At 46.7% G+C, this 27,434-nt stretch overlaps 2 protein-coding genes and 1 non-coding gene across 4 annotated transcripts in view; all 3 read right to left on the bottom strand.

The window, feature by feature from the left end:
• Window positions 1-2,384, bottom strand: part of Pip4k2b (phosphatidylinositol-5-phosphate 4-kinase type 2 beta) — a 32,771-nt gene extending 30,387 nt beyond the window's left edge. For both annotated transcript variants that reach the window (XM_070028174.1, XM_070028175.1), the window contains exon 1: window positions 2,123-2,384. In XM_070028174.1, the coding sequence (XP_069884275.1) occupies window positions 2,123-2,281 (159 nt within the window). In that variant the 5' untranslated portion in view covers window positions 2,282-2,384. The remainder of the gene's footprint in view (window positions 1-2,122) is intronic.
• Window positions 2,385-3,406: 1,022 nt separating this feature from the next.
• Window positions 3,407-19,949, bottom strand: Cwc25 (CWC25 spliceosome associated protein homolog). The gene is made up of 10 exons (XM_070028173.1): window positions 19,794-19,949; window positions 16,202-16,374; window positions 13,942-14,178; window positions 13,426-13,495; window positions 10,872-10,999; window positions 10,123-10,186; window positions 8,759-8,961; window positions 8,114-8,212; window positions 5,454-5,615; window positions 3,407-4,980 (listed from the first exon to the last, which is right to left on the bottom strand). Exons 1-10 carry the CDS (start codon window positions 19,809-19,811, stop codon window positions 4,866-4,868), a joined length of 1,269 nt encoding a protein of 422 aa, XP_069884274.1. The 5' UTR covers window positions 19,812-19,949; the 3' UTR covers window positions 3,407-4,865.
• Window positions 19,950-26,567: 6,618 nt separating this feature from the next.
• Trnac-gca (transfer RNA cysteine (anticodon GCA)) lies at window positions 26,568-26,639 on the bottom strand. The gene has a single exon. It is a non-coding gene; the product is annotated as a tRNA-Cys (tRNA).
• Window positions 26,640-27,434: the final 795 nt, after the last annotated feature.

Below are 27,434 nucleotides of genomic sequence, written 5' to 3'. Positions count from 1 at the left end.
ATCTGCCAGTCAGAGGATTCCATTTCATGTCTACATCTAGGCAGACTCACTGCCTACCCAGTAGAAAACCAAACATCATGCATACTCCCATAAAGTAGCAAGCACAGGTGTACATCTCAAAACACACTTAGGTTCTCCAGCAAGACCACAGTTCTCACGTCTGTTGATCCACAACTGACAAAGAAAGGAACAGGAGAGCTGCCACTGGTGCTCCTATGGTGCTCACCAGTGAGCTGCATCTCTGAATATGATCACTGGCAAGCTACTCCTCTACCCAAGGCCTCCGTGTGAAATTAAAGGACCCAAAGTTCCTTTCAACTAGCTGTCATTTCCTAACCTGCAGGCTTCTACTAGCTCTCTACACAGGATGCTTTCTAGTGAGAAGCGGGATGTGGAACAAATAAAGGATTGACTTCCAGAAAGGGACACGGGGTTCACATTTTGATGACCCAGTTTCCCTAGAAATGTCAGATACCCCTGGAGGCAGCAAGAAGCAGAAGGAACAACTTCTGCTGGACAATTGGCCCAAATCAGCCCCTAGAGGTCTGAGCATTACACCAGTGTATGTTCTACCTCCTGAGGACATACTAACCCCAGGGATGGTACTGAAAATGGTAACCTGCCCCAAACCAAAAAACCAACAAGGAACTTGTGCATTTCTAGATTGGAAAGAGAGATCTAGGGGCTGGGAAGGTGGCTCAGTGGTAGAGTGCTTGCCTTGCATGCATGAGGCCCTGGGTTCGATTCCTCAGCACCCCATAAGCAAAATGAAAAGCCAAAAGTGCCACTGTGGCTCAAGTGGTAGAGTGCTAGCCTTGAGCTGAAGAGCTGAGGGACAGCGCCCAGGCCCAGAGTTCAGGCCCCACGACCAGACCCCCCCCCAAAAAAAAAAAAAAGAGATCTAAAGCAATAGCTCAGACTGTGGCTACTCAGTCTCTAAATGGCTTAGCTCCTCTACCAAAGCAAAGCAAAGTCTTGCTGATCTTGGACCCCTTGATCTTTGTTCTTATGGGCAATTTCAAGAGCTCAGAAAAGCCAGGAGACTAAAGATTGTTGAGGTCCACAGGAAACCTAAAGCTTCATTTGTCCTCATTCCAAACTTAATTGGCAAAGCACTTAAGTGTTTCAGGTCCTTTTCCTTCCTCTGCTCATTCTCAATACACAGACTCAAACAATAAGAAAAGAAAAATGGTCTGAAGGCAAGGAACTAGTGGGTAGGAGACAGATCCTAAACAAACAGCGCCTAAGCAAAGATCTGTTCAAACACTGTCCAGATCCAACTTCCTGGCAGAAGCTACTGGACAATCTCACAGCACTTGGGGACCCAAGGGACCTCTCATTTAGGACCATAATCACCCTTATCACCTCCTAGAAATCGGTATAGTGTACAAAAAGTCAGCAGTCAATGCCTCTGAAACCAACACCACAGAAAAGGAAGACACATTACTTTGACTATGAATAATCCTTGTGATCATCAGGCCTTTCACTTGTCTCAGCTGGTTATATTCACTCTTCTCCCTCACTCAAGGGGACCATGGCAAAGTGTCTGTGGCTCAAGGAAGCCTGTGCTTCTCCAATTCATGCACGCCGTTTAAGCAGCAGCAAAAAAGAAACCCAGCAAGGATTTCCACAGTCAGGGGTGAAGAGGCCTGGAGGATGGGAAACTTTGAGCAGCCACACCAAGCAAACGACCACAAACAGGACTATTCTGGCAAGCCAGTGCCACTTGTCCTGTCAACGGGATAATGATATGGCCAGCCTGCTGTAAGGGACAAGGGGGAATCTACATGCAACCAACAGGATGGACTGAGAAAAGGCAGAGGGGACGACCAAGGCGATCTCACTGCACCCAGGCCTTCCCTCGGAGGTCCAGGAGCTGCCCGAAGCTAGCCCGCGACGCAGAGAACCAGAGGGGCTGTAGGGCAGGGGAGAAGGCGCCCACATACCACCGAGACACCAGGCCTCGCGTGGCGTGCGCGGAGTGCACGCCCGGCCCGACGGCATGCAAGGGTGGGCGGGCGGGCATGCAAGTGGTTCGGGGAGGGGTGGCAGGCGTCACCCACAGGACTCCGTGGGGCGAGGGCTGGGGGCGGGGGAGGGGCGCGCGTGGGGTGCTGGTTACCGTGTGGTTCACCCCCCACATCAGGACGCTGAGGATCGGCTCGCTGGCCCGGAATAGCTTCACTTTCTGGCACACGAAATGCTTCTTCTTGGTCTTGGTTTTGCTGGCGCTGAGCGGCGCCACCGCCACCGCCGTGGTGCTGGTGCAGTTGGACGACATGCCCGGGGCGGCGGCGGCGGCGGCGGCGGCGAAACGGGGGGCGGCGGAGACGGCACACAAGCCAGCGGCCCCAGGCCTCCCCCGGACCGATCCCCACCCCCGCTGCCTCACCGAGCCATGGTCGCGCCCGTCCCGTTACCTCCCCACCCCGCCCCGGTGGTTCCGTCCGCCCCACGCCCCGCCCTCCCCGCTCCGCACCCCGCCCCCGGGCGGTGCCGCGGCCCGCCGTCACCGCACGCTCCCCTCCCCGCCGGGGTGGTACCGCCCGTCCCGCGGAGGCCGCGGCCGCCCCACCCACCCGGCCTCCTCCCCGGGCCTCCGCACGCCCGAGCGGGGGCGGGAGCGAGGGGCTGGGAGGGCAGGGGGGCCGGGCGGACCTTACAGTAACCCTGCGGGAAGCACTCCCTGCCCGGGCCCCCAAGGTCCCGATTTGGCACTTTCCCTCAACCTGAGGTGCCAAGATGGCGGCGGCGCCACAGCACCGGGAGGGAAAAGGGGACGGGAATGCGGGGAGGGTGGGACGTACCATCCCCACCCCGGGGGAGAGAGGAGGAGCACAGCTAGGGGAAAGGGAAGTCCACCCTGGAAAACCAGGGAACGCCCCCTCGCTCCACCCCAGCGTGGATCTTCCCACTCCCCTGGGCCGAGGGGCGTGCCCCACCCGCGAGGCACGCCCCTCTCCCTCAGGGCCAATGAGAGGGGCAGGCCCGGAACCCTTAGGATTTATGAATGGGCCCCGCGCCCACCCACCTGCCGCTTAGCCAGGCCTCAGCTGGCCTAAGGGTCCAGAAATGAATAGTACCTGGCACACACCTATCCTAATAATCGTCTCGTTCTCTGGCTTGCTTCATAAAATCTAAACTGACCACGCTTTGTTACATAATTCCTCGGGGAATCTATACATTCGACACAAATCACGGGTCAATATATTGTGTAGGAGAATATGAACTCAGTACCATGCACATGGTTTGTTCTTTACACAGTTGCAAAAATAAATATAGCCTTTATTACCAAGTAATTAAGAAAATAAAAGCAGCCAGGTGCCGGTGGTGGCTCACACCTAGCTACTCAGGAGGCTAAGATCTGAACATCGAGGTTCAAATCCAGCCCAGGCAGTAAAGTCTGTGAGACTCTTATCTCCAATGAACCACTCAGAAAATAGGAAGTGGCACTGTGGCTCAAGTGGTAGAGCGCTAGCCTTGAGCTGAAGAGCTGAGGGATAGCACTCAAGCCGAGTTCAAGACCCACAATGGACAAAAAAAAAAAAAAATAACAATGGCATAGGGCAGCAGGATGAGATGATTAAATGAATGTTACATTCATTTTAAGCAGAACTAAGAATTAGTAGAACAAGAAAATAGCCCATGTATTGTGTGGACCAAGAGTGTTTAGGTGCTGGGCTAGATTTGAAGATCAAAGTTTATAGATTCCCAGGGCAGAGAAACCCAAAAGACTCTTCTTAGCTCCAGCAAATGCTGTGATTAGAGGTGTGGCTCAAGTGGGAGAATGCCAGTTGAGAGTAAAAAAAAGGGTGAGGGCTCAAGGCCCTTATTTCAAGTCTGGTACAAACGAGGGTCTCTGATGGAAAAGAAGTAGACACGAGTGGCCCCTTGAGTCTTCTTTATGTAACATTTGACAAATGTTAGCAAACAATGGCTAAAAATCTAGAGTTGTAGCAAAGTTATTACATGATTTGAAAAAGCCATGAAACATTTTGTTTTCTTTCAGAATACTTGCAATGTGGTTGTGACTCCTAAAACCATTTGGCTACCCCCACTGCACTAATCTCCTTGGAGACAAAGCACTAGAATACACAGATACATACTCTAGATACTATCAAAAAACCCAGGCTCTTCAAAAACCTGCCTGATTCAGAAAGAAAAATAAAGCTGATTTGCTTTACTGTTAATCATTCACTTTTCCATACTAGGTAAAATCACTAACAAGACTGTCTCACAAAACTTTTTTTAAAAAAAGCATGTAAAAAATTATACATTTGTACATATATACATTGTATTTTTACAGTTAAAAAGTCAACAATTCATTATTCGTTTAGGGTTTTTGTATTGTTTTTCTCTTCCAGGTTCTTTATCTCTCTCTTGGATCTGACTTAACCTTAATGCTCCAGCCACATTTACTAAATTAAGTAAATGTTCATTTATCCTCGTAGGCACAATCTGTCTGGGTAGCTCTGGAGAGAGTTCTATGGTCTACATGTAGTAAGGCAGTGGAATGGGACTATTGACACAGGTGGGAGTTAAGATGGGGTACAAACATCACACATCCAGGAAGTACTTCCAGAGCAGGATGAGTATTCACCCCAGGACTAACTATACAATGTCCACCCATAAAACATAGTCAAAACCCACGAAGCACCCAATCAAAGTTACCAAAGTTCCCCTAATCAAGTCACACTGGTTCTCAAAAGATGAAAGGTATTTCAGGAATCAATGGACAGAGGTCACTTTGAACAGTGGTGGGTTAACATCTATAGAAGTCATTCAAACTCTTATAAAGAGAATTTTTAAGGGGTCAGCAGCCTCCCTGGAAACATCAGGAAAGCCAGTAAGAGAGGAGATGATGTTCATCTTTTCATAAAGTTCTTCTCCAGAGCTACTGAGGTTCTCTGTAGTGAATGGATGTTCCTCTTCACCCGGTCCTCCAAGGAGGAAGTACTTGCACTCTCTAGCTTCAGGCGGCTAGAAGAGAAGACAGGCAAAAGACATTTTCAACATGGTCAACTCTCTAGCAGAATTAGGAGAGAAACAGGTTGGTAGCCATAAAGCAGCTGCGGAAACACAAGCTCTTTTCAGCCCACACAGATAATTTTCAAGTGACTCCATCTGGAACCAAATCTTTTTAATACCCATAAGGGAAAATTCATCTGTTTTGGAAGTCAAGAATCTCATTGGAAAAAGGTTTTCTGAGCCATAAATTCTTTATAAGAAAAAAGGCCAAGGAATTTCAGTAACTTAGGAAAAAAAAAAATTCACTTCTCCTTTAAACAAAAAACTTCCTATCATATGACCAGAAGCTAGGAGCAATAACAAAGATAGCCTGGAGGCTGAGCTCTGGGGTTTCCAGAGAAGATACTCAAACACATTGGGACACCAAGAATCCTACTAGAATGTCTTTGAGACAATGCCTCTGGGCAGAAAGAAGATGCACTTACTGGATGAACTTCCCTTCCCGGGAGTCCAGCTTCTCCAGCCTCTGTTCCCGTTCCTCTTCCTTCGCGTGCCTCTTGAGGATGTTCTGCCTCTCTTCCTCCCTCCACTTAGCATTTTCCATCATCTCCTGCCGTTTCCGCTCTAGTTCCTCTGCTGAGAGTTTTCTGTTGAGCACAAAAACCATCAGTTCTACTTCTCTTCCAGCAAGAAATCAAAAGCAGTATACACAGAAAGAGGTCAGGAAGGAACCCAGGCCCTTCAATTCATGGCTGGCTCCAAGGAAATGCCCTGCCCATTACTACACCAGCATGAGTTTTCTTCCTTTTAACCTCCCAGTCAGGGAGTTTCAATTTTTAGTGAAGGATTTCATAATCCCATTCAATAATCTCTTTGTTCTGAAACAAAAAAATATGAAATAAGATGAGAACTAGTCAGGTGCCTAAACTTAGGGTATTACTCAACAATTATTATTTTGTTGTTTTTATTGTTGCTGTTGTGGGTCTTGAACTCTGGGCCTGGGCGCTTTCCCTGAACTCTTCAGCTCACGGTGAGTGCTCTACCACTTGAGCCACAGCACCACTTCCAGTTTCCTGGTGGTTAATTGGAGATAAAGAATCTCAAGGACTTTTCTGCTCAGGCTGGCTTTGTCAATCCTCATATCTAAGCCTCCTGAGTAGCTAGGATTACAGGTGTGAGACATCGGGTCCAGCTTACTCCACAATTTATAGAAAAGATTGGGTTATTCCCATCTCCCCACAAGACATGGCTAAAATTCATGGATGTAGCCCTGGCATTCACTGTAAATGAAGTGAGAGCAAGAAAGGGAGATGATGAAAAAAAAAAAAAGGAAGGAACAAAGGGAAGGAGATGATGAACTGGCTTGTTCACTATTTAATAATCAGACATCCAACCCATTCCTTCTGAAATGGGCATGTGTTATAGTTTATATTTATCATCTAGTATGACAAACAGATTCCTCTTCAAAAGGAAAAAATAACTGAGTACCAGTGGCTCAGTTATTTTTAAGAGTCTCAGTCCATGAGACTCTCCAAATTAACCACCAAAATGCCAGAAGTGGAGTTGTGGCTCAAATGATAGAGCACTATCCTTGAGCACAGAAGCTCAGGGATAGTGCCCAGGCTCCAAGTTCAAGCCCTAGGACTAGCACAAAAACAAAAAACAAAAACAAAAAATAAAGCTGGGCACCAGTGTGGCTCATGCCTGTAATCCAAGCTACACAGGAAGCGGAGACCTGAGGATTGCAATTCAAAGCCAGCTAGGGCAAGCAAGTCAGTAAAACAAAAAAAATTTTTTTTGTCGGTTGTGGGATTGGAACTCGGGACCTGGGCACTGTCCCTGAGCTCTTTTGCTCAAGGCTAGCATTCTACCACTTTGAGCTACAGCTCTACTTCTGATTTTCTGATGGCTAATTGGGGGTAAGAATCTCATTGCCAGCGGGGCATTGGTGGCTCACGCCTGTAATCCTAGCTATTCAGGAGGCTGAGATCTGAGAATCACGGTTCAAAGCCAGCCCGGGCAGAAAAGTCCATGAGACTCTCATCTCCAATAAACCACTAGAAAACTGGAAGTGGTGCTGTGGCTCAAGCAGATAGCATCCAAGCCCAGAGTTCAAGCCCCATGACTGTAAAAAAAAAAAAAAAAAAAAAAAAGAATCTCATTGTCTTTCTCATCCAGACTAGCTTTAAACCTCCTCTCTCAGCCTCCTGAGTAGCTCTGATTACAGGCTTGAGCCATCAGCACCTGGCTCTTGCTTGGCTTTTCATTCAATATAGTGCTCTACCACTTGAGCCATACCTCTACTTCCAGCTTCTTCTGGCTGGTTAATTGGAGATAAGAGTCTTTTGGATATGTCTGCCTAGGCTGACTTCAAACCTTGATCCTAGCTTCTACTATCTTTAAAAGTACTTGGTAGGGCTGGGAATGTGGCTTAGTGCCTAGGCAAGCCCTGGGTTCCATTCCTCAGTACCACATAACAGAAAAAGCTGGAAGTGACACTGTGGCTCAAGTGACAGAGTGCTAGCCTTGAGCAAAAGAAGCTTAGGGGTAGTGCCCAGGCCCTGATGAGTTCAAGCCCCAGAATTGGCAAAAGAAAAAAAGTATTTGGTGCCTGCAGTCCTCAAGTCTTCCCTGAATCTGCTAGCTTTTCATCAGTATCAGGTACTTCACATTTACTTTTTTCTTTTTTTTTTTTCTTCCGGTTGTGGGGCCTGAACTCTGGGCCTGGGCGCTGTCCCTCAGCTCTTCAGCTCAAGGTTAGTGCCCTACCACTTGAGCCACAGAGCCACTTCCGGCTTTTTTCTTTTTGCTTATGTGGTGCTGAGGAATCGAACCCAGGGCCTCAGGCATGCAAGGCAAGCACTCTACCACTGAACCAACTTCCCAGCCCCACATTTACTTTTTTCTAATCTCCATCCTTTGCTTTCATTTTCCAAGGAATGATTTGTTAATATATCTTTTCTAGTGTTACCTCCTTTTCCATTGTTTTTATGGTTGTATGCATGTCCTGTTTGTTTGTTGATCCATTTATATAAAAGTTGGTTTGACAAAGGGTCAGATAAATTACCTACTTGCCCAGATGTGAGCTGCCTCTAGATTCAGTTCTATATAATCGATAGTTAAATCTACTGTACTCTTGGCTTACCTGGTGTATCCAGAAGCATGCCGCCTCTGGTAGACCTCCTTTTTAGGTGATGGGCTCTTACTCTGGGCTCTTTCTCTCCTCTTTCCCTTAGAGCTGTGCCTGTAATGGATAAGGAAGGGAAGAGTCTCTTCAATACAAAAGCATTTTACCCTTATAGTCTTTTTTTCTTTTTTTCTTTTTTTTGGCCGGGCCTGGACACTGTCCCTGAGCTCTTTTACTCAAGGCTAGCACTCTTACCACTTGAGCCACAGCCCCACTTCTGGCTTTTTTTTGTTTATGTGGTACTGAGGAATCAAACCCAGGGCTTCATGCATGCTAGGCAAGCACTCTACCACTAAGCCACATTCCCAACTACCCTTATAGTCTGAAAACTATAATCCAAATGTAAGAGAAAAAGGGGGAAAATCCACCAGCACAATATATTCCTACAAATATGTGGTGCTGGAGGCCTCAAGTTTACACTGAGATTGAGAAAGGAAATAACACAGCAATGATATTTAGGAAATACAATGATGTGTGTGGCTCAAGTAGTAAAAGATGTACCCAACATGCCCTGGGACTCAGGCAGAAAACAAAAACAAAAATAACTGCTATGACCAGTTTCCTGTGATCACAAGCTATTTCCTAATGAATCCCCTTACTCACAGTTTGCTGGGCCTTGGGGACCGTGATCTTCTGCCCAGTGATCGAGACCTCCTATCCCGGGACCCTGGTTCCCTGGTATTCTTCTTGCTGGCATGTCTGGGGGGCGAGTGGGAGGAGCTTCTGGACCTGGAATGGTTCTTCATCCCCTTTTGTTCAGCTATCAGAGAGCTATGCAATCCTTGGGTATGGTCACTGTCCCTGACCTGTATCATTAGGAAAGGAAGGGAAGAAAAATTTTCATAGAACAAGTTAGAGATTCAAGAGAAATTATAGTGAAACAAGGAAAGAATGAGCAATGAGGTTCTCAATGGGGCCAACAGTGATGACAGATAAGCATCCAAAAGCAGGAAGTTATCTTCAGAATCCCTTAAAAGAATGTGACAAGCTTCAGCTTGTCACTAAAGCCAAAGGAAGGCAAGAGCAAAAGCATAAGGGACAGGACAAACATACTGATGGAAGTGCTTGGCTGAGGCAGACGATAGAAAATTCAAGGCCAGTCCAAGCTACATGACAAGTCTTGAGGCTAGCCTGGGGTATTAAGCTAAACCCCATCTTAAAGGAAAGAAACAAAAAAATTCCAGCCATGGTAGTACACCATCTGTAATTTCAGGACTAGGGAGACAAGGCAGGAAGATTGTAAGTTCATTCACAGCCAGCCTGAACTACCCAGAAAGTTCCAAGACAGCATGCTCTATAGACCAAAATTCTACCCCATAAAAGTGAAGGGCTGGCCAGACAGTAAGGCTACTAAGGAAGCTGAGATCTGAGGATAATGGTTCAAAGCCAGTCTGGGCAGGAAAAGCCGTGAGACTCTTATCTCCAATTAACCACCAGAAAACAGAAGTGGTGCTGTTGCTCAAAGTGTTACAGCACTAGTGTTGAGTGAAAGAACTCAGGGTTGGCACCCAGGCCCTGAGTTCTCAAACCCCATGACCAACAAAAAACAAAAACAATGTGGCTCAAGTGTACCCTTGAGGACAGAGAGGCTCAGGGACAGTGCCCAGGCTAGTGACAGCTCAGAGGTAGAGTACTTTCCCCATATATTCAAAGTTCTGTCTTTGATTCTAGCAATAGAAAAAAAAGAAAAAAGAAAAAGAAAGAAAGAAAGAATGCTGCCAGATGTCCATTGGTCAAAAGTCATCAAACGGTTTATTTCATGTAAATTATCTGCAGAGGGATGGACAGAGTACCTAAATGCTTCTCTGCAGAAGAGCCCTGGTCATAGTAACAGACTCAGGGATAACGCTTGGGTCTGTTCCCCAATAGCCCAACCTTCGATGTCCAAACTCTACTATGTACAAGTTGTCAATGTGGCATACTGCACAGCTCTACAGCCACTCACTCTGAAGAGCCCAAATCCCTACCTGCAGTCCATATCCAGGGACTTTGGAAAAAACAGGAAAAGAATTTGCCATCTTCTTTTGAGACCTAAGAGATCAAAACACAGGTACTCATTAAAAAACAAAATTCAGACAGGTCCATTTTAAATCTCTCATGCTGAAACACATACCCTGCTTCCAACGTGACCTTTCCTACCTCCCAGCTATTACTTGGCAATGTGTTTCTCTATTTGGACTGTCTTTGCTGGAAGATATATCAGCACAGTCAAGTTTTTCCTGTGAAAAGCCGTGGGCCGAACTTCTCAGCCCCATTGCCTGAACACATTCTCCTCTCACCTCATGTTGCTATTCCAGGGACTAATGGTGAGTCAGCAGCAGCAGAGCTGACTGTTCCCATGGGGAAGACACAGAATGGGCCCACACGGCCCCATTAATCCATTAAAAAAAAAAAACAAATCCTACATGAAACCCAGTTCCATCTTGAGGACTCAAGTTGAGTTCAAAATAGTCACCTCAGGTTTGACCTAAGATCCACTGGGCTAATGCCAGTTCACTGAGGAGGTCTCTCTGCAGTAGCACACCAAGAGACCCAGCCACATTTAGCATCCCAGGGAATTCTAGTACTAGCCGACCAGCTCTGTGGCATGGGACTAAGTATTCAGCATTGAACTCCCTTCTGCCTGGCACTTGCTGGCACAGGGCAGGTGCTTAGTCCGCTCATGGAGTGAAAGAGTGAATGAATAAGAGAGGTATGCTGGCCTCTGCGTGCTTACCTTCCTCGACTATGTTCATCCTCACTGCTGGACCGACTACTGCTTGAACTTCTGTGCTTGTGTTTCTTGTGTTTCTTCTTCTTCTCCTTCTTTTTCTTCTTCTCCTTTTTCTCCAGACTCATTTGCAACTAGAAAATACCGAGAACATACCATACAATATTACTACAACTCCTGTGAGTCGCCCCCTGTGCAGGCATTGGGGGACTGATGTACAAATGTGACTTCCTGCTGTACACAGGTCCAGAACATTACCACAGGGTCCTTGACAACAAACCTGATTATGCAAAAATGTACCCTAGACTCACCAACAGAAGCTCTGATAGGTAAGCAAAGAACTCCATTGCCTAGGAGTTGCCATTCTTCCCATTCAAAAGACCTCCAACTCTACTAAAAGCAATCAGGGACTGTAAAGTCAACCTTTAATTTTCTTTTTTTTTTTTTTTTTTTTGTCGGCCGTGGGGCTTGAACTCTGGGCCTGGGCGCTGTCCCTCAGCTCTTCAGCTCAAGGTGAGTGCTCTACCACTTGAGCTACAGCGCCACTTCCGGTTTTCTGGTGGTTTATTGGAGATAGGAGTCTCACGGTCTCTCCTGCCCGGGTTGGCTTTGAACCGCGATCCTCAGATCTCAGCCTCCTGAGTAGCTAGGATTACAGGCGTGAGCCACCAGCGCCCGGCAACCTTTAATTTTCTTTAGCAACTGATTAAAAAAATCTAAAGCCAGGGGTAGTGGCTCATGCCTGTAAACATAGCTACTTAGGAGGCTGAGATCTGAGGATCGTGGTTCAAAAAGCCAGCCCGGGCAGAAAAGGCTGTGAGACTCTTATCTCCAATAAACTGCTCCAAAAACCAAAAATGGCACTGTGGCTCAAGATAGAGCACTAGCCTTGAGCTGAAGAGCTAAGGGACAGCACCCAGGCCCAGAGTTCAAACTCCACAACCAACCAAAAAAAGAAAAAAAAAAATCTATAACATGTGACTAATAAATGGTCCTTGGAGCTTTATAACAGAACCAAGGACATACTCTGGTCTCTTGAACAAGCCATGATCATACTTTCTACAGACCTATCATATACCTTCCTTTTCTCTCTCTCTCTGTCTCTCTCTCTCTCTGTCTCTGTCTGTCTGTCTGTCTCTGTCTCTCTCTGTCTCTCTCTCTCTCTCTCTCTCTCGCTGGTCCTAGGGCTTGAATTCAGGGCCTGGGCACTGCTCTAACCTTTTGTGCTCAAGGCTAGTGCTCTACTACTTGAGCCACAGCTCCACTTCTGGCTTTTTGATGGTTAATTGGAAATTAACCATTTTCCTGCCCAGGCTAACTTCAAAATGTGATTCTCAGATTTCAGCCTTCTGAGTAGCGAAGATTACAGGCATGAGCCACTAGTGCCTGGCCCATACCTTCTTCTCCTGGAAAAGGGTAACCATGGTGCTTTTTCCAACCAAAAGACAAAAGAGAGCTGGGTGACAGTGGTTTAATCCTAATTACTCAAGAGGCTGAGATCCATAGGATCAAAGTTTGAAGCCAGCCCAGGAAAAATGTCTAAAATAACCGGGAAAAAAACAGACTGGAAGTGTGACTCAAGTGGTAGAACAGTATACCAGTTGTAGCTGAATAAAAACAAGGCTTGAGTTTAACAATACTGGCACACACAAAGTTTTTAAGACTGACTGTATAAATTATAAGATAGGGAACCTGGGCTGGGAAGGTGGCTCAGTGGTAGAGGGCTTGCCTTGCATGCCTGAGGCCCTGAGTTCGATTCCTCAGCACCACATAAGCAAAAAGAAAAAAGCCAGAAGTGGGGCTGTGGCTCAAGTGGTAGAGCACTAGCCTTGAGCTGAAGAGCTGAGGGACAGTGCCCAGGCCCAGAGTTCAGGTCCCACGACCAGACCCCAAAAAAAAAAAAAAAAAGAAAAAGAAAAAGAAAGGGAACCTACTTAACAAGCACACAGACCTGAAATCAAATCTTAGTATCATCCCAATTTTCTTTTTTTGGGGAGGGGGTCAATTGTAGGGCTTAAACTCTAGGCCTAGGCACTATCCCTGAGCTCTTCAGTTCAAGGTAAGCACTCTATCACTTGAGCCACAGCGTCACTTCTGGTGTTCTGGTGGTTAAATGGAGATCAGAGTCTCACAGACATTCCTGCCCAGGCTGGCTTTGAACCTCGAGCCTCAGATCTCAGCCTCCTGAATAATGGGGATTACAGTCGTGAGCCACTAGCACCCGGCAGAAAGAAAATTTTGAAGGCCCTTGTTTACTTCCCTATGGTAAGAAGCAGAGAAAAGTTCTCATTCTTACATCAAATAGCTAAAAGACAGGCTGAGAGTATGGCTTAGTGGTAGAGTGCTTACCTGTCATGCATGAAGCCCTAGGTTCAATTCTTTAGTACCACATAAACAGAAAAAGCTGGAAGTGCCATAGTAGTGTGGTAGCCTTGAGCAAACGAAGCTCAGAGACAGTGCCTAGCTCTTGAGTTCAAGCCCCAGTACTAACAAAAATAAAAATAAAAATAAAATAATAGCTAAAAGGCACACTTTGTTACCGACTGGATACGCAACTTACCAATTCTTTGATTTTCTTCATTTTCACAGGATTGTTCAATACTTCTCTTTTTTTCTCCTCTTCTTTTTTCCTAAATGGAGAAAAATATAAAACTCATGACCTTTGTTTTTTTGAGTGTGTGCCAATAGTGGGCCTCCCATTTGCTTTGCTTTTTTGCTCAAGGCTGGCCCTCTACCTCTTAAGCCACACCTCTACTTTGAGTTTTTTGGTTGTTAACCAGAATTTAGAATTTGTCTGCCGGGACTGGCTTTCTAGCATGGGCAAGAAAGTTCTTGAGACTCTAATCTCTAATTAACCATTGAAAAGCCAGAAATGAAGCTGTGGCTTAAGCAGTATAACACCAGCCTTGATCAAAAGAAGAGCAGAGCCTCCCTGAGTTCAAGCCCAGGACAAGCACCAAAAACATAAACAAAAAACATCAAACATGGAGCCTATAATCCCACCCATGTGGAGGTAGAGATGGGGGAGTCTCTTAGCATCTCTGTAACAAGCCCTTTCCCAGTTCCTGAGGAGTACCTGATGATGAAGAGCGGGTCCTCCCGGATTTTGCTGGCCATGTCAAGAAGAGAATTGGCTCCAGACGGGGCAAAGATAGAGCCAGGGAGGAGTCCTGTCTCAGAAGAGCAGCCAGCCTCTTTTTCCTCCATCTTCTCAAAAACGTATTTGTCAATGGGACGTCCCAGCAGGTACTCATCACGGTTCACCATCCCACCAGGACCCTGATACATCCAGTCTAACTTTTCTTCTTTTTTCCTGGGTGAAGAAAACAAGTAAAAAAATACACATTCCCACAAAGGTGCAATACCTAAACACTTCTTCACACACACACACTGAAATGAACTCCAAAGATATGGAAACAAAGAACTTCCTTAATTTTTCTTTCTTTCTTTTTTTTTTCTGCCAGTCTTGGGGCTTGAACTCAGGGCCTGGGCACTGTCCCTGAGCTACTTTTGCTCCAGATTAGCACTCTACTGCTTGAGCCACAGTACCACTTCTGGCTTTTTCTGTTTGTGTGGTACTAAGGAACGGAACCCAGGGGCTATATGCATGCTAAGCAAGCACGCTACCATTAAGCCATATTCCCAGCCATTGTGTGTGTGTGTGTTGTGTGTGTGTTGTGTGTGTGTGTGTGTGTGTGTGTGTGTGTGTGTCTGTGTGTGTGTGTCTGTGTGTGTGTCCTGAACTCTGGGCCTGGGCACTGTCCCTCAGCTCAGCTCTTCAGCTCAAGGCTACCACTCTACCACTTGAGCCACAGCACCACTTCTGGCTTTTTCTGCTTATGCGGTGCTGAGGAATCGAACCCAGAGCCTCATGCAGGCAAGGCAAGCACTCCACCACTGAGCCACCTTCCCAGGCCCCCCCCCTTTTTTTTTTTTAAAAAAATACTGGTCCTTGGGCTGGGAAGGTGGCTCAGTGGTAGAGCGCTTGCCTTGCATGCCTGAGGCCCTGGGTTCGATTCCTCAGCACCACATAAGCAAAAAGAAAAATACCGGAAGTGGCGCTGTGGCTCAAGTGGTAGAGCACTAGCCTTGAGCTAAAGAGCTGAGGGATAGCGCCCAGGCCCAGAGTTCAGGTCCCACTACCGGACCAAAAAAAAAAAAAAAAAAATACTGGTCCGGGGGCTTGAACTCAGGGACTGAGCCCTGTTCCTAAGATGTTTTGCTCAAGGCTAGTGCTCTACCACTTGAGCTCCAGCTCCACTTCTGGCTTTTTTATGGTAATTGGAGATGAGAGTCTCCAGGCTGTCTCAAATTTGTAATCCTCCTGCCACTGCCACTGACTCCCACGTGCTTTACCAAGTCTTAAAAGGACTCAACATCTGGGTGCTGGTGGCTCACACCTGTAATCCCAGCTACTCAGGAGGCTGAGATCTGAGGATTGCAGTTCAAAGCCAACCTGAGCAGGAAAGTCTCTCATGATATTCATCTCCAACTAATCACCAGAAACAGGAAGTGGAGCTGTGGCTCAAAGTGGTACAGTGCTAGCCTTGAGTGAAAAAGCTCAGGGACAGCACCCAGGCCCCAAGCTCAAGCCCCACAACTGACAACAACAACAACCTTACACACATCAGCTTATTGTATCTTCTAGTAAGAGAATACGTTGCAAAGCTGGGATCTAGGGCCATAGTATTTAACTGCTGGTTCTACCAGATGTAACTGGGTCACTGAGCAACTTAGTTCTGTCACCTCTATCCTCATCCCTAAAATGCAACCTTAATTAATGTCTGTCACTGATACTCTCATTACTTTGTGGGGTTTTTTTTGCTGCTGTTGTGGGGCTTGAACTCAAGCCTGGGAGCTGTCCCTGAGCCTCTCTGTGCTCAAGGCTAGCACTCTACTACTTGAGCCATAGCACCATTTCTGGTTTGGGAGTGGCTAATTGGAGATAAGAGTCTTACAGGGGGCTGGGAAGGTTGCTTAGTGGTAAGAGTGCTTGCCTTCCATGCATGAGAATTCTTGGCCTAAAGGTATCCACCTGCCTCAGCTTATAAGTAGCTAGGACTATAGTTACACACCACTGTGCCTGGTAGCCAAGAGGGAGTAGGTACCCATGGCTCCTAGCTACTCAGGAGGTTGAGATCTGAGGACTGAGGTTGGAAGCCAGCCTGGGCAGACAAATCTGTGAGACTCATTTCCAATTAACCAGCAAAAAGACAGAACTGGAGGTGTTGATCAAGTGACAGAACACTGCTCAGCTAATACATGTCACATGGATGAGACACCCACAGTCAGTCCGACAATTCCCTGTAGGCCAGGCCACACAGCTCCTCACTTACTTGACAGCCCCGACATCCTCTGCATATCGCTGCATCTCTTCCCGAGCCCGCTCCTCCCGCAGCTCCCGCTGTAGCTCTTCAATCTTCTTCCGCTCAGCCTCATGCTTCTGCTCAGCCTTCCAGACTTTCTCCACATTTCGGAGGGTTTGTGGATGCCAGCTCTTCTTCAGGTTCTGTGGTGAACATTAGGAGGGAGAATTCAGCAAGTGGTGGTGATAAATATGACTAGTACTGCCTCATTCACTTCTTCTCTAACCCAGGCATGATAAGACACGCATGTAAGAAAAAGACTTCAAGCTTGGTGATATAGTAGTTACTTAGCATGCATAAGATCCTGGTCCAAGTGCCAGAACAGGAAAAAAAAAAAAAAGGGAAAGCAAGAGTTCTTGAACCATGACAAAGTTTGCATTTACTAATCATTCATCCAGGGGTTGGGAAGGTGGCTCAGTGGTAGAGTGCTTGCCTCGCATGCATGAGGCCCTGCATTCCATTCCTCAGCACCACATAAACAGAAAAAGCAGGAAGTGGCTCTATGGCTCAAATGGTAGAGCACTAACCTGGAGCTGAAGAACTCAGGGACAGCACCCAGGCCCAGAGTTCAGGCCCTATGACTGACCAAAAAATACATAAATAAACAAATTAATAATAATAATCATCATTCATCTAGGGCTGGGAATGTAGCTTAGTGGTAGAGTGCTTGCCTAGCATGCATGAGGCCCTGGGTTCGATTCCTCAGTACCACATAAACAGAAAAAGCTAGGAGGTGGCACTGTGGTTCAAGTGGTAGAGTACTAGCCTTGAGTATAGAGAGGCTCAGGGATAGAGCCTAGGCCCTGAGTTTAAGCCCTAGGACCTGCAAAAAAAAAAAAAAAAAAATCATTCATCCAGATGCCAGTAACTCCTAGCTACTCAGGAGGCTGATATCTGAGTTCTGCAGTTTGGAGCCAGCCCATGAAGGAAAGTCCATAAGACTCTTATCCAGAGTGAACCACCAAAAAGCCCAAAAGTGGAACTGTGACTCAAGTAGTAGTGTGTTAGACTCAAGCATAAAAGCTCAGAAACTGTGCCCAGGCCCTGAGTACAAACTCCAGGACTGGTACACACAAAACCTTTCATATGTGTCAGGGGTGGGGTAGTTGTTCAAGTACATAACAAGGCCTTTCCTAAGTTCCCTTCAGTTTTTACCTACTCCTACTGGTCATCATAAAATGGGAGTTGGTGGTGATAAGGCATAAGGTAGGGGACAAGGAGAGAGAATGGTATTTATTTTGAAAGGCAAAAGAACTCATTGACATTGGATATTCATTTTTTTTTCCTTTCTAGTTTTTCTTTCATTTTTGTTTTTTGTTTTTTTTTGTGCTGGTCCTGAGCTTGAACTCAGGACCTGGGTGCCGTCCCTGAGCTTAAGTGTTCTACTTGAGCCACAGCTGTACTTCTGGCTTTTTGGGTGGTAACTGGACATAAAAGTCTCATGGACTTTCCTGCCTGGGTGGCTCAAACCAAGATTCTCAGATCTTAGCCTCCTGAATAGGTAAGATTAAAAGCAGGAACCACTGGCAGTCAGCCACTTTTTCTTTCAATTCTTATTTTGTTATTATTTTTGGCAGTACTAGGGCTTTAGCTTAGTGTCTCTCACTCTTGCTTGGCTTTTTTGTTCATGGCAGATCCTCTACCATTTGAGCCACACCTCTGGTATGGCTTTTGGCTGGTTAACTGGAGATGGAGTCTCCTGGATTTTTCTGCTCAAACTGGCTGGCTTCAAAACTCAACTCTCTATATCTTGGCCTTCTGAGTGGTTAATTGTAGATAAGAGTTTTATGGACTTGCCCTCCTGGGCTGGTTTGAAACTATGATCCTCAGATCTCAGCTGCTGAGATCTCAGATCTCAGCTGCTGAGATCTCAGATCTCAGCAGTACCCGGCTGGAACCTACACTTTTTTTTGTTTGTTTGTTTCCCAGAGAAGAGGACCAAACTCAGGGTCTGACACTTGCCAAGCAAGTGGTCTTCTACTAATCTAAATTCCCAACTCTTGGACATCCACTCTTATGAATACAATCTTCTGGCTGGGAATGTGGCTTAGTGGTAGATTGCTTGCCTAGCATGCATAAAGCCCTGGGTTCGATTCCTCAGTACCACAAAAACAGAAAAAGCTGGAAATGGCGTTGTGACTCAAATGGTAAGAGTGTTAGCCTTGAGGAAAAAAAAGCTCAAGGACAGTGCCCAGGCCCTGAGTTCAAGCCCCAGGACTGGCCAAAAAAAAAATAATAATCCCTTTCCCAATGTCCACTTGGCTCTCAATTCCTAAGCTTACTTAATTCCTATTAGGACTATTTTCTCTCTCTCTCTCTCTCTCTCTCTCTCTCTCTCTCTCTCTCTCTCTCTCTCTCTCTCTCTCTCTCTCTCTCTCTCTCTCTCTCTCTGTTATGGGGCTTAAACTCTGGGCCTGGGCGCTTTCCCTCAGCTCTTCAGCTCAAGGCTAGCGCTCTACCACTTGAGCCACAGCACCACTTCTGGTTTTCTGAGTGGTTTATTGGAGATAAGAGTCTCACAGCCTTTACTGTCTGGCTGGCTTTGAACTGTGATCCTCACATCTCCACCTCCTGAATAGCTAGGACTACAGGCTTGAGCCATCAGTGCCAGGCTAGGACTTCTTTCAACTTTACTTTCCCTTGGTTCTGATCATCCCCTTCACCCTCAAAGATTATTTCTCTGTTCTCTTGTCTTTCTTTCCTTTCCCTTCCCTTCCTCTCTCCATCAACCACTACTTTGGTTCAGCAAGTTCCCCTGAGGCAGTAACATCTAAAGACAGTTAAAAATTAGCCTGGTGAAGTGGGAAAGGGGAGTAGAACGTAGATTTCCAGAGGAAACATTCTTACTGCAGTCCCAGCAGTGAGAAAGAACACAGCATGAATAATTTTGTGTGTCTAGAGGTGGAATGCAAGGTGGTAGAGAAGAGGCACAAGATGAAAACAACTACAAAAGGAACTATTAAGGGCCTTTCAAGCCATGTAAAGAGACTAGACATCTCCAATTAACTACCAACAAGCCGAAATGGAGCTGTGGCACAAAATAGTAGAGCACAATAGCTCAGGGACAGCACCCAGGCCCTGAATTCAAGCCCCAGGACTGTACACGTACACGTACACACGTACACACACCCCATACTAAAGGCAGCGTGTTATGGCCTCAATATCTCCTTCCTCTCCTAGCCATGGTTTCAACTCTCTATCTTCTCAGAATTTCCAACCCACCGGGGTTGAAGAACACAAATACCACCACCACCACACCGGCCAACCTCCCGGTTCCTCGGTCCAAACGATCTCCCCCTCCAAGACACCGCCCTCTCCTAGAAATTCAAGACTTCGTTCCCATGGTTACCCACCTCCCTACCTATCTCTCTGTCTCTCTCTCTGTCTGACTCTCTCTGTCTCTGTCTCTGTCTCTCTGTCTCTCTCTGTCTCTCTCTCTCTCTCTCACACACACACACACACACACACACACACACACTTCCACCCCACCCCCTTCCGATTCTCATCCTCAGAGACAATTCCCGACTTCATTTTCCCCTTACTCAGGCCTGCTCCCACTTACCAGGTCTCCACCCCCCATGGTGGTGGAGATGTTTCCTCACTCTTCGGCTAGAGACGAATTCAGGGAAGATCCAGGGCAAACGCAGGGAGACGGTTCCGAGACCACCTCACAGGTTGCGTTCCCAGAAGGAACTAGCAGTCACTTTCCGAGCCCGGTCTAGAGAGCACTTCCGGGAGTGACGTCATATTTCCGCGACGCGGTCGCGGAGAGATTACGTAAATCACTCAGTGGCCAGGCGAGCAGTTTCCGGACCCCTCCCTGTCGGGGCCCAGACAGTCCTCTTGTGCTCACAGCCTCGCTGGAGTTTCCCAGCTGTGAACTACAGCTCAGCTGGACGCCGGTGACTCACACCTGTCATTTTAGCTTCTCGGGAGACTGAGTTCTGAGGGTCTTGAGTGGAAGCCAGGGAAAGTCCAAGGGACTCGGCCTATTAACCAAAACAGCCAGAAGTGGTGCTGTGGCTCAAGTGACAGAGCTCTAGCCTTGAGCAAAAAAACTCAGGGACAGCGCCCAGGCCCTGAGTTCAAGCCCCAAGATCGAAGAAAAAACAAAAACAAGCAAAAAAAAAAAAAAATCTTGTGCTCTGGCCATTGCATTCGTAGTCCCGTTGCTATGGCAGCACACCAAGATTCTTCCCTCCCCACTACCGTGCCTCAGGCGGGTTTCCCTGGACACCCAAACTGATCATCTTACTCCACGCCTGTTTAAACTAGGTGGTCTAGAATCTGCCATTTTGCTCTGAACTCTTGTTTTGTTTGCCGGTCCCTGGGCTTGAACTTGGGGCCCAGGGGCTTTCCCTGAGCTCTTCTGTTCCAAACTAGCTCTCTACCACTTGAGCTACAGTGCCACTTCCGATTTTCTGGTTGTTAATTGGAGATAGTCTCACGGATTTTCCTGCTTTGGCTGGTTACAAATCCTCAGATCTCAACCTCCTAAGAAATTAGAATTATAGGAGTGAACCACCAGCACCCGACTCCAATTAGACTCTTTTTCTTTTCTTTTTTTTTTTTTTTGGTCCGGTTGTGGGGCCTGAGCTCTGGGCCTGGGTGCTGTCCCTCAGCTCTACAGCTCAAGACTAGCATTCTACCACTTGAGCCACAGGGCCACTTCTGGCTTTTTTTCTTTTTGCTTATGTGGTGCTGAGGAATCGAACCCAGGGCCTCATGCATGCAAGGCAAGCGCTCTACCACTGAGCCACCTTCCCAGCCCCATCCAATGAGACTCTTATCCTGGTACTAGCCTTGAATTTTGAAGCCTAATGGCTTGCTTAGCTTTTTGCTCTAGGCTGATTGCTATAGCACTTGACCTATAACTTCCACTTCCAACTTTTTGCTGGTTAACTGGGAATAAGAGTCTCATGGACTTCCCTGTCTGGGCTGGCTTTGACCGTAATCCTCAGATCTCACCCTCCTGAATAGGATTATAGGCATGAGTCACCAACATTGGGCATTGAATTCAAATACTGTATTTGTAAGTCAGGTGTTAGTGGCTCAGACCTGTAATTCTAGCTTCTCAGGATGCTGAATGGATGGAAGGTCGAAGTCAGCTTCACCAGACAATCCACAAGGCTCCATCCCCAAAATAAACAGAAAACGCAGGGTTGGAAGAGTGGCTCAAGTGGTAGAGCACCAGTCAACCAAGCGGACCAAGCATAAGGCCCTAAGTTTAATTACTGGTACTGATAATGGAGTTCTGTTTTGGAATGATAAAAATGTTCTGAAATTGTGTTAGTGGTTGCATGACTAAATATACTCAAGATCATTGAAGCCAGGAGCCAGTAGCTCATGCCTGTAACCGCAGGTACTCAGGAGGCTGAGATCTGAGATCTAAGTTCAAAGCCAGCCTGGATAGGATAGTCCATGAGACTCATCCCTAATGAATCACCAAAAAGGATGGAAGTAGAGCTGTGGCTCAAGTGATAGAGCACTAGCTTTGAGCATAAAAGCTCAGGCACAGTGCCCAGGCCTTGAGTTCAAGCCCCAGAATGGATACAAAAACAAAGAATAAAAAACACAGGTGTGGTACCAGTGGCTCAGGCCTATAATTCTACCTACTGAGGAGGCTGAGATCTGAGGGATCTCCATTCTAAGCCAGCACAGGCAGAAAAGTCTGTGAGACTCTTTATCTCCAATTAACCCCCAGAAAACCTAAGTGGATCTGTGACTCAATGTGATAGAGCACTAGCCTTGAGCAGAAAAGCTCAGGGACAGTGCCCAGGCCTTGAATTCAAGCCCCATGACAAAAAAAAAAAAAAAAGGAAAGAAAGGTTTTCTATGCTTTTTTTTTTTTTTTTTTTGGTGCTGAAGGTCAAACCCAGGGTCTTGCAGATGGCTAGGCAAGTGTTCTACACTGAATTGAATCTCCATCCCTGAATTTTACAATTTTTTTGTTGGGGGGACAGTTGTAGGGCTCAAACTCAAAGCCTAGACACTGTTACTAAGCTTTTTCACTCAAGGCTAGTGATCTACCACTTCAAGCCACAGCTCTACTTCCAGTTTCCTAGTAGTTTTTTTTTGTTTGTTTTTGTTTTTTTTTTTTTTTGGGTCCGGTTGTGGGGCCTGAACTCTGGGCCTGAGCGCTGTCCCTCAGCTCTTCAGCTCAAGGCTAGCGCTCTACCACTTGAGCCACAGCGCCACTTCCGGCTTTTTTGTTTTTGCTTATGTGGTGCTGAGGAATCGAACCCAGGGCCTTGAGCATGCAAGGCAAGCGCTCTACCACTGAGCCACCTTCCCAGCCCCTCCTAGTAGTTTTTTTTTGTTTTGTTTTGTTTTTTTGGTCGGTCGTGGGGCTTGAACTCTGGGCCTGGGCGCTGTCCTTCAGCTCTTCAGCTCAAGGCGAGCGCTCTACCACTTGAGCTACAGCGCCACTTCCGGTTTTCTGGTGGTTTATTGGAGATAGGAGTCTCACGGTCTCTCCTGCCCGGGCTGGCTTTGAACCGCGATCCTCAGATCTCAGCCTCCTGAGTAGCTAGGATTACAGGCGTGAGCCACCAGCGCCCGGCTCCTCCTAGTAGTTTTTAATTAGAGATAGGAGTCTCATTGATGGCTGGGCACTGATGGCTCACACTTGTAATCCTAGCTATTGAGGAGGCTGAGATCTGAGGATCTCAGTTCAAAGCCAGCTTGGACAGGAAAGTCCGTGAGACTTACTTCTGATAAGCCACTAGAAAACCAGAAGTGATGCTGTGGCTCAAGCGGTAGAGCACTTGCCTTGAGCTGAAGAGCTCAGGGACAGTGCCCAAGCCCAGAGTTCAAGCCCCATGACCCACAAAAAAAAAAAAAAAGGCTTATGGACTCTTATGGAATAGCTAGGATTACATGTGAGAGTCACCAGTAGCTGGCTGAATTATGCATTTTGGGGTAAAATGTCAAAGTATGCAAATAATATCAATAGTTATTAATGAAATCAGTATCATATTCCATAAATAAATACAATATTAAATGTTAAATTTAATATTAATGGCTAGGAATGTGGGCTAGTGGTAGAATGCTTGCCTAGCATGGATGAAGCCCTGGGTTCCATTCCTCAGTACCTCATAAACAGAAAAAGTCAGAAGTGGCGCTGTGGCTCAAATGGTAGAGCAAAAGCAGCTCAGAGAAAGCAGGGTACCAGTGGCTCGTGCCTCTAATCCTAGCTACTCTGGAGGTTGAGATATGAGGATCGTGCTTCAAAGCCAGCCCAGGCCGACTTATCACCAATAAACCACTAGAAAACCAGAAGTGATGCTGTGGCTCAATCGGTAGAGCGCTGGCCTTGTGCTAAAGAGCTGAAGACTGACAAAAAAAAAAAAAAAGAAGCAGCTCAGAGACAGTGCCTAGACCCAGGCCCAGTTCAAGCCCCAGGACTGTTAAATATTAAACCTACACATGTTCCCTTTGATTAAAAAGTGGAGATTCAGCCTTGGCCTGGTATGTTAACTAGTGGAAGGATGCCAGAGGTAGGGGGATCATGGTCTGAGGCCTGCCCAATGCAAAAATGAGAGGCCCTACTTTAAAAAAGAAAACAAGGGATTGGGAAGGTGGCTCAGTGGTAGAGCATTTGCCTTGCATGCATGAGGCCCTGGGTTTGATTCCTCAGCACCACATAAGCAAAAAAGAAAAAACCTGGAAGTGGCGCTGTGGCTCAAGTGGTAGAGCACTAGCCTTGGGCTGAAGAGCTGAGGGACAGCGCCCAGGCCGAGAGTTCAGGCCCCACAACTGGACCCAAAAAGAAAAAGAAAACAATACTTTTTTGAAGGCATGGAGGTGTGACTGAAGTAGTAGAGTGCCTAGCAAGTTGAAGGCCCTAAGTTTAAACCTCCAGTAGTACCAAGAAAGTAAAAAAAGACATTTAGGGCTGGGAAGGTGGCTCTGTGGTAGAGCGCTTGCCTTGTACGCATGAGGCCCTGGGTTTGATTCTTCAGCACCACATAAGCAGAAAAAACTGGAAGTGGCACTGTGGCTCAAGTGGTAGAGTGCTAGCCTTGAGCTGAAGAGCTGAGGGACAGCACCTAGGCCGAGTTCAGGCCCACGACCAGCAAAAAAAAAACAAAGACATTCAGACATGTTAGAAAGCTAGCACCAAATAAGACCTTTCCTAAAGTTCCTCAAGAAGAAAAAGGTTTGAAAAAGGGAATTTTTTTTAAGGGCGGGGGGAGTTGGTCATGGGGCTTGAACTCTGGGCCTGGGCACTGTCCCTCAGCTCTTCAGCTCAAAGTGAGCGCTCTACCGCTTGAGCCACAGCGCCACTTCTGGTTTTCTGAGTGGTTTATTAGAGATGAGAGTCTCACAGACTTTCCTGCCTGGGCTGGCTTTGAACAGTGATCCTCAGATCTCAGCCTCCAGAGTAGCTAGGATTACAGGTGTGAGCCACCAGAGACTGGCTTAAAAAAAAAAAGAATTTTTTTTCACTCTGCAAATACTTGCAGTGCCCATCATCCCACACTTGGGGCAAACTGATATGTGAGATGTAAAGCTACAGTGTGCTCCCAGTGTTCCATCCATGGAAGCAAGGCTTATTAAATGGCAAACAAGGGACATATATAGTGGTTATGAGTTTTTAATCAAGCTACTCATTAGTGCAAGACTTCTCTATAATTCCTGGCTGTTATTTCCTGTGCCTCATTTTTCCTGATATATCCTGCCTCAGAGCCAACATAATACCCATACCACAGTCCAGCAGTGGACTCTTCCTGGGACAAGACATTCAACTGTTCTTCATCCCCTTTAAAGGAAACGATCCAATTTTTGTGTTCTTCCACACAAATAGACCTTCTTTCTGGTGTGCTGTGATCAAACAAGGGCCACATACAGAAGACAAGGACTGACCATTGAGCTACATCCCCATTCTTTTTTCAGTACTGACACTTGGTAAGCAGGCATTCTGTGAATTCACCTCCAGCTCCTTTGTTGTTGTTTTGGTTTGGTTTGGTTAGTTGTGGGGCTTGAACTCTGGGCCTGGGCTCTGCCCCTGAGCTCTTCAGCTCAAAGCTAGTGCTCTTGGGGCTGGGAAGGTGGCTCAGTGGTACAGTGCTGTGGCTGAAGTGGTAGAGTGATAGCCTTGAGCATGCGTGTGTGTGTGTGTGTGTGTGTGTGTATTTTGTGTGTGTGCTAGTTCTAAGGTTTGAACTTGGGGCCTTTGCACTCTACTCTTCCTCAGTTTTTTTCTGCTCACAGCTGGCACTCTCACTTGCAACACACCTCCTAGCTGGCATTTTGCTGATTCCCTGGAGAGAGAGATTAGGATATTTATTTGCCCAGGCTGGCTTTGAACCATAATCTTCAGATTTCAGACTCCTAAGTGTCTAGGATTATAGGTATGAGCCACTGGTGCCTGGCTTAAAACCTGTCTTTCCATAGACACAAGCAAAAAAATGTCTTTATTCTGACAGCTAGACTTTGTATGTCTACACTATTCAAAAATAGGTACTGAAAGAAGTTTCACCTTGGCCGGGCGCCGGTGGCTCACACCTGTAATCCTAGCTACTCAGAATGCTGAGATCTGAGGATCGCGGTTCAAAGCCAGCCTGGGCAGGAGAGACCGTGAGACTCCTATCTCCAATAAGCCACTAGAAAACTGGAAGTGGTGCTGTAGCTCAAGTGGTAGAGCGCTCGCCTTGAGCTGAAGAGCTGAGGGACAGCACCCAGGCCCAGAGTTCAAGCCCCACAACCACCAAAAAAAAAAAATTAAAAAAAAAAAAAAAAAAGAGGTTTCACCTTTTCTTCCACATATCAGATTGTTTTACTCTTGTGTTTATAGGTCTCAGCTGTAACTGTAAACTTAGCATTTTCTCAGGGAATTTTTTTTTTTTTTTGTGGCAGTATTAGTGTTTGAATTCAGGGCTTTGTTATTTTGTTATTGGTACGTAGGCTCTCTACCACTTACGTCACACCTCCAGCCCAAGTTTATCCTAAGCACAGCAGGGGCTTTCTTGGAAGGGAGTCCCTTGGAACATAGGAGGAACAAGTACTTCAGCACAAGAATGAATTTAAAGTTGTATTTTCTAGTACCTGGCAGCATTTATTCCTACTCCCATTTATAAAAGTTAAGAAAGGGAGCCGGGCGCTGGTGGCTCACGCCTGTAATCCTAGCTACTCAGGAGGCTGAGATCTGAGGATCGCGGTTCAAAGCCAGCCCGGGCAGGAGAGACCGTGAGACTCCTATCACCAGAAAACCGGAAGTGGCGCTGTAGCTCAAGTGGTAGAGTGCTCGCCTTGAGCTGAAGAGCTGAGGGACAGCGCCCAGGCCCAGAGTTCAAGCCCCACGGCTGACAAAAAAAAAAAAAAAAGTTAGGGAAGGGGGCACCTGGATTTGAACCAGGGACCTCTTGATCTGCAGTCAAATGCTCTACCCCTGAGCTATACCCCCACACCTTGCTATGTTTCTCTTCCTTGTCCACTTATGGTGACTCAATGTGACACAGTTCCGCCCACACTAATGCTCTGGCAAGCTTTGTGTTCTGAAGCCTCACCTTTGGCTAATCTCCTGGCCACTGATAAACTGGGTGGAGATACTTAAAATGATATCCTGGAAACAGCTAATAAGCAGAGAATACTGTTAAATCTGTGTCACAATCCTTGGACTAAGAAACTCCTCTGTTATCATCTTGTTTATTCCCTTCCTTCGTGATGGAGGATAAAAAGAGAACATTCATTTTTTTTGGATGGGGTTTAATGTATGAGGAAAATCAGAAAATTCTTCTCAGGGCAAGGGAGGTCCAATATGTTGGCCTACTGCCTGTTCCTGCCCTGTTTTTTAGTTTTGCTACAGTTTCAATATGTAGCCTAGGCTTTCCTGGAACTTGCTAGGTAGCTAGACTGGCCTCAAATTTATGACCCTCTTGTCTTGGACTCCCAAGTGCTAGGATTACAGGCATGAACCAGCACACCATCCTTCCTGTATTTACTGTGTTTGTGTTCTAGGGCTTGAATTCAGATCACAGCCTCTAGTTCTCCCTCTACCATTTGAGTTGTGCCTCTAGTCCAGCTTCTTTGCCAGCTAGTTGGAAACTGTCTCTTAGAATTGTCTGCCCAAGCTGGCTTTAAGATCCTCAGATCTCATCCTCCTAGTGGCTAGGATTACAGGCATTAGCCACCAGTGCCCCACTTCCTTCTCTGTTCCTGATGGAAACAGTAGCCAGGCCCTTCTGATTCCTGCAGAAGT

Source organism: Dipodomys merriami, unplaced genomic scaffold (assembly GCF_024711535.1).
Source record: "Dipodomys merriami isolate MVZ:Mamm:240054 unplaced genomic scaffold, mDipMer1.0.p SCAF_19, whole genome shotgun sequence".
NCBI classification, from domain to species: domain Eukaryota; kingdom Metazoa; phylum Chordata; class Mammalia; order Rodentia; family Heteromyidae; genus Dipodomys; species Dipodomys merriami.
The sequence above is the reverse complement of the archived record's forward strand: the minus strand, read 5'-3'. Positions and strand labels throughout refer to the sequence as shown.

Bases quoted from the DNA above. Each gene is read 5' to 3' on its own strand.
- Cwc25 (XM_070028173.1), bottom strand. The intron at 14,179-16,201 runs GTAAGTGAGGAG...TTCTTCACCCAG, and splicing joins GAGGATGTCGGGGCTGTCAA to GAAAAAAGAAGAAAAGTTAG. The intron at 5,616-8,113 runs GTAAGCCAAGAG...TGTGCTCAACAG, and splicing joins CATGCTTCTGGATACACCAG to AAAACTCTCAGCAGAGGAAC.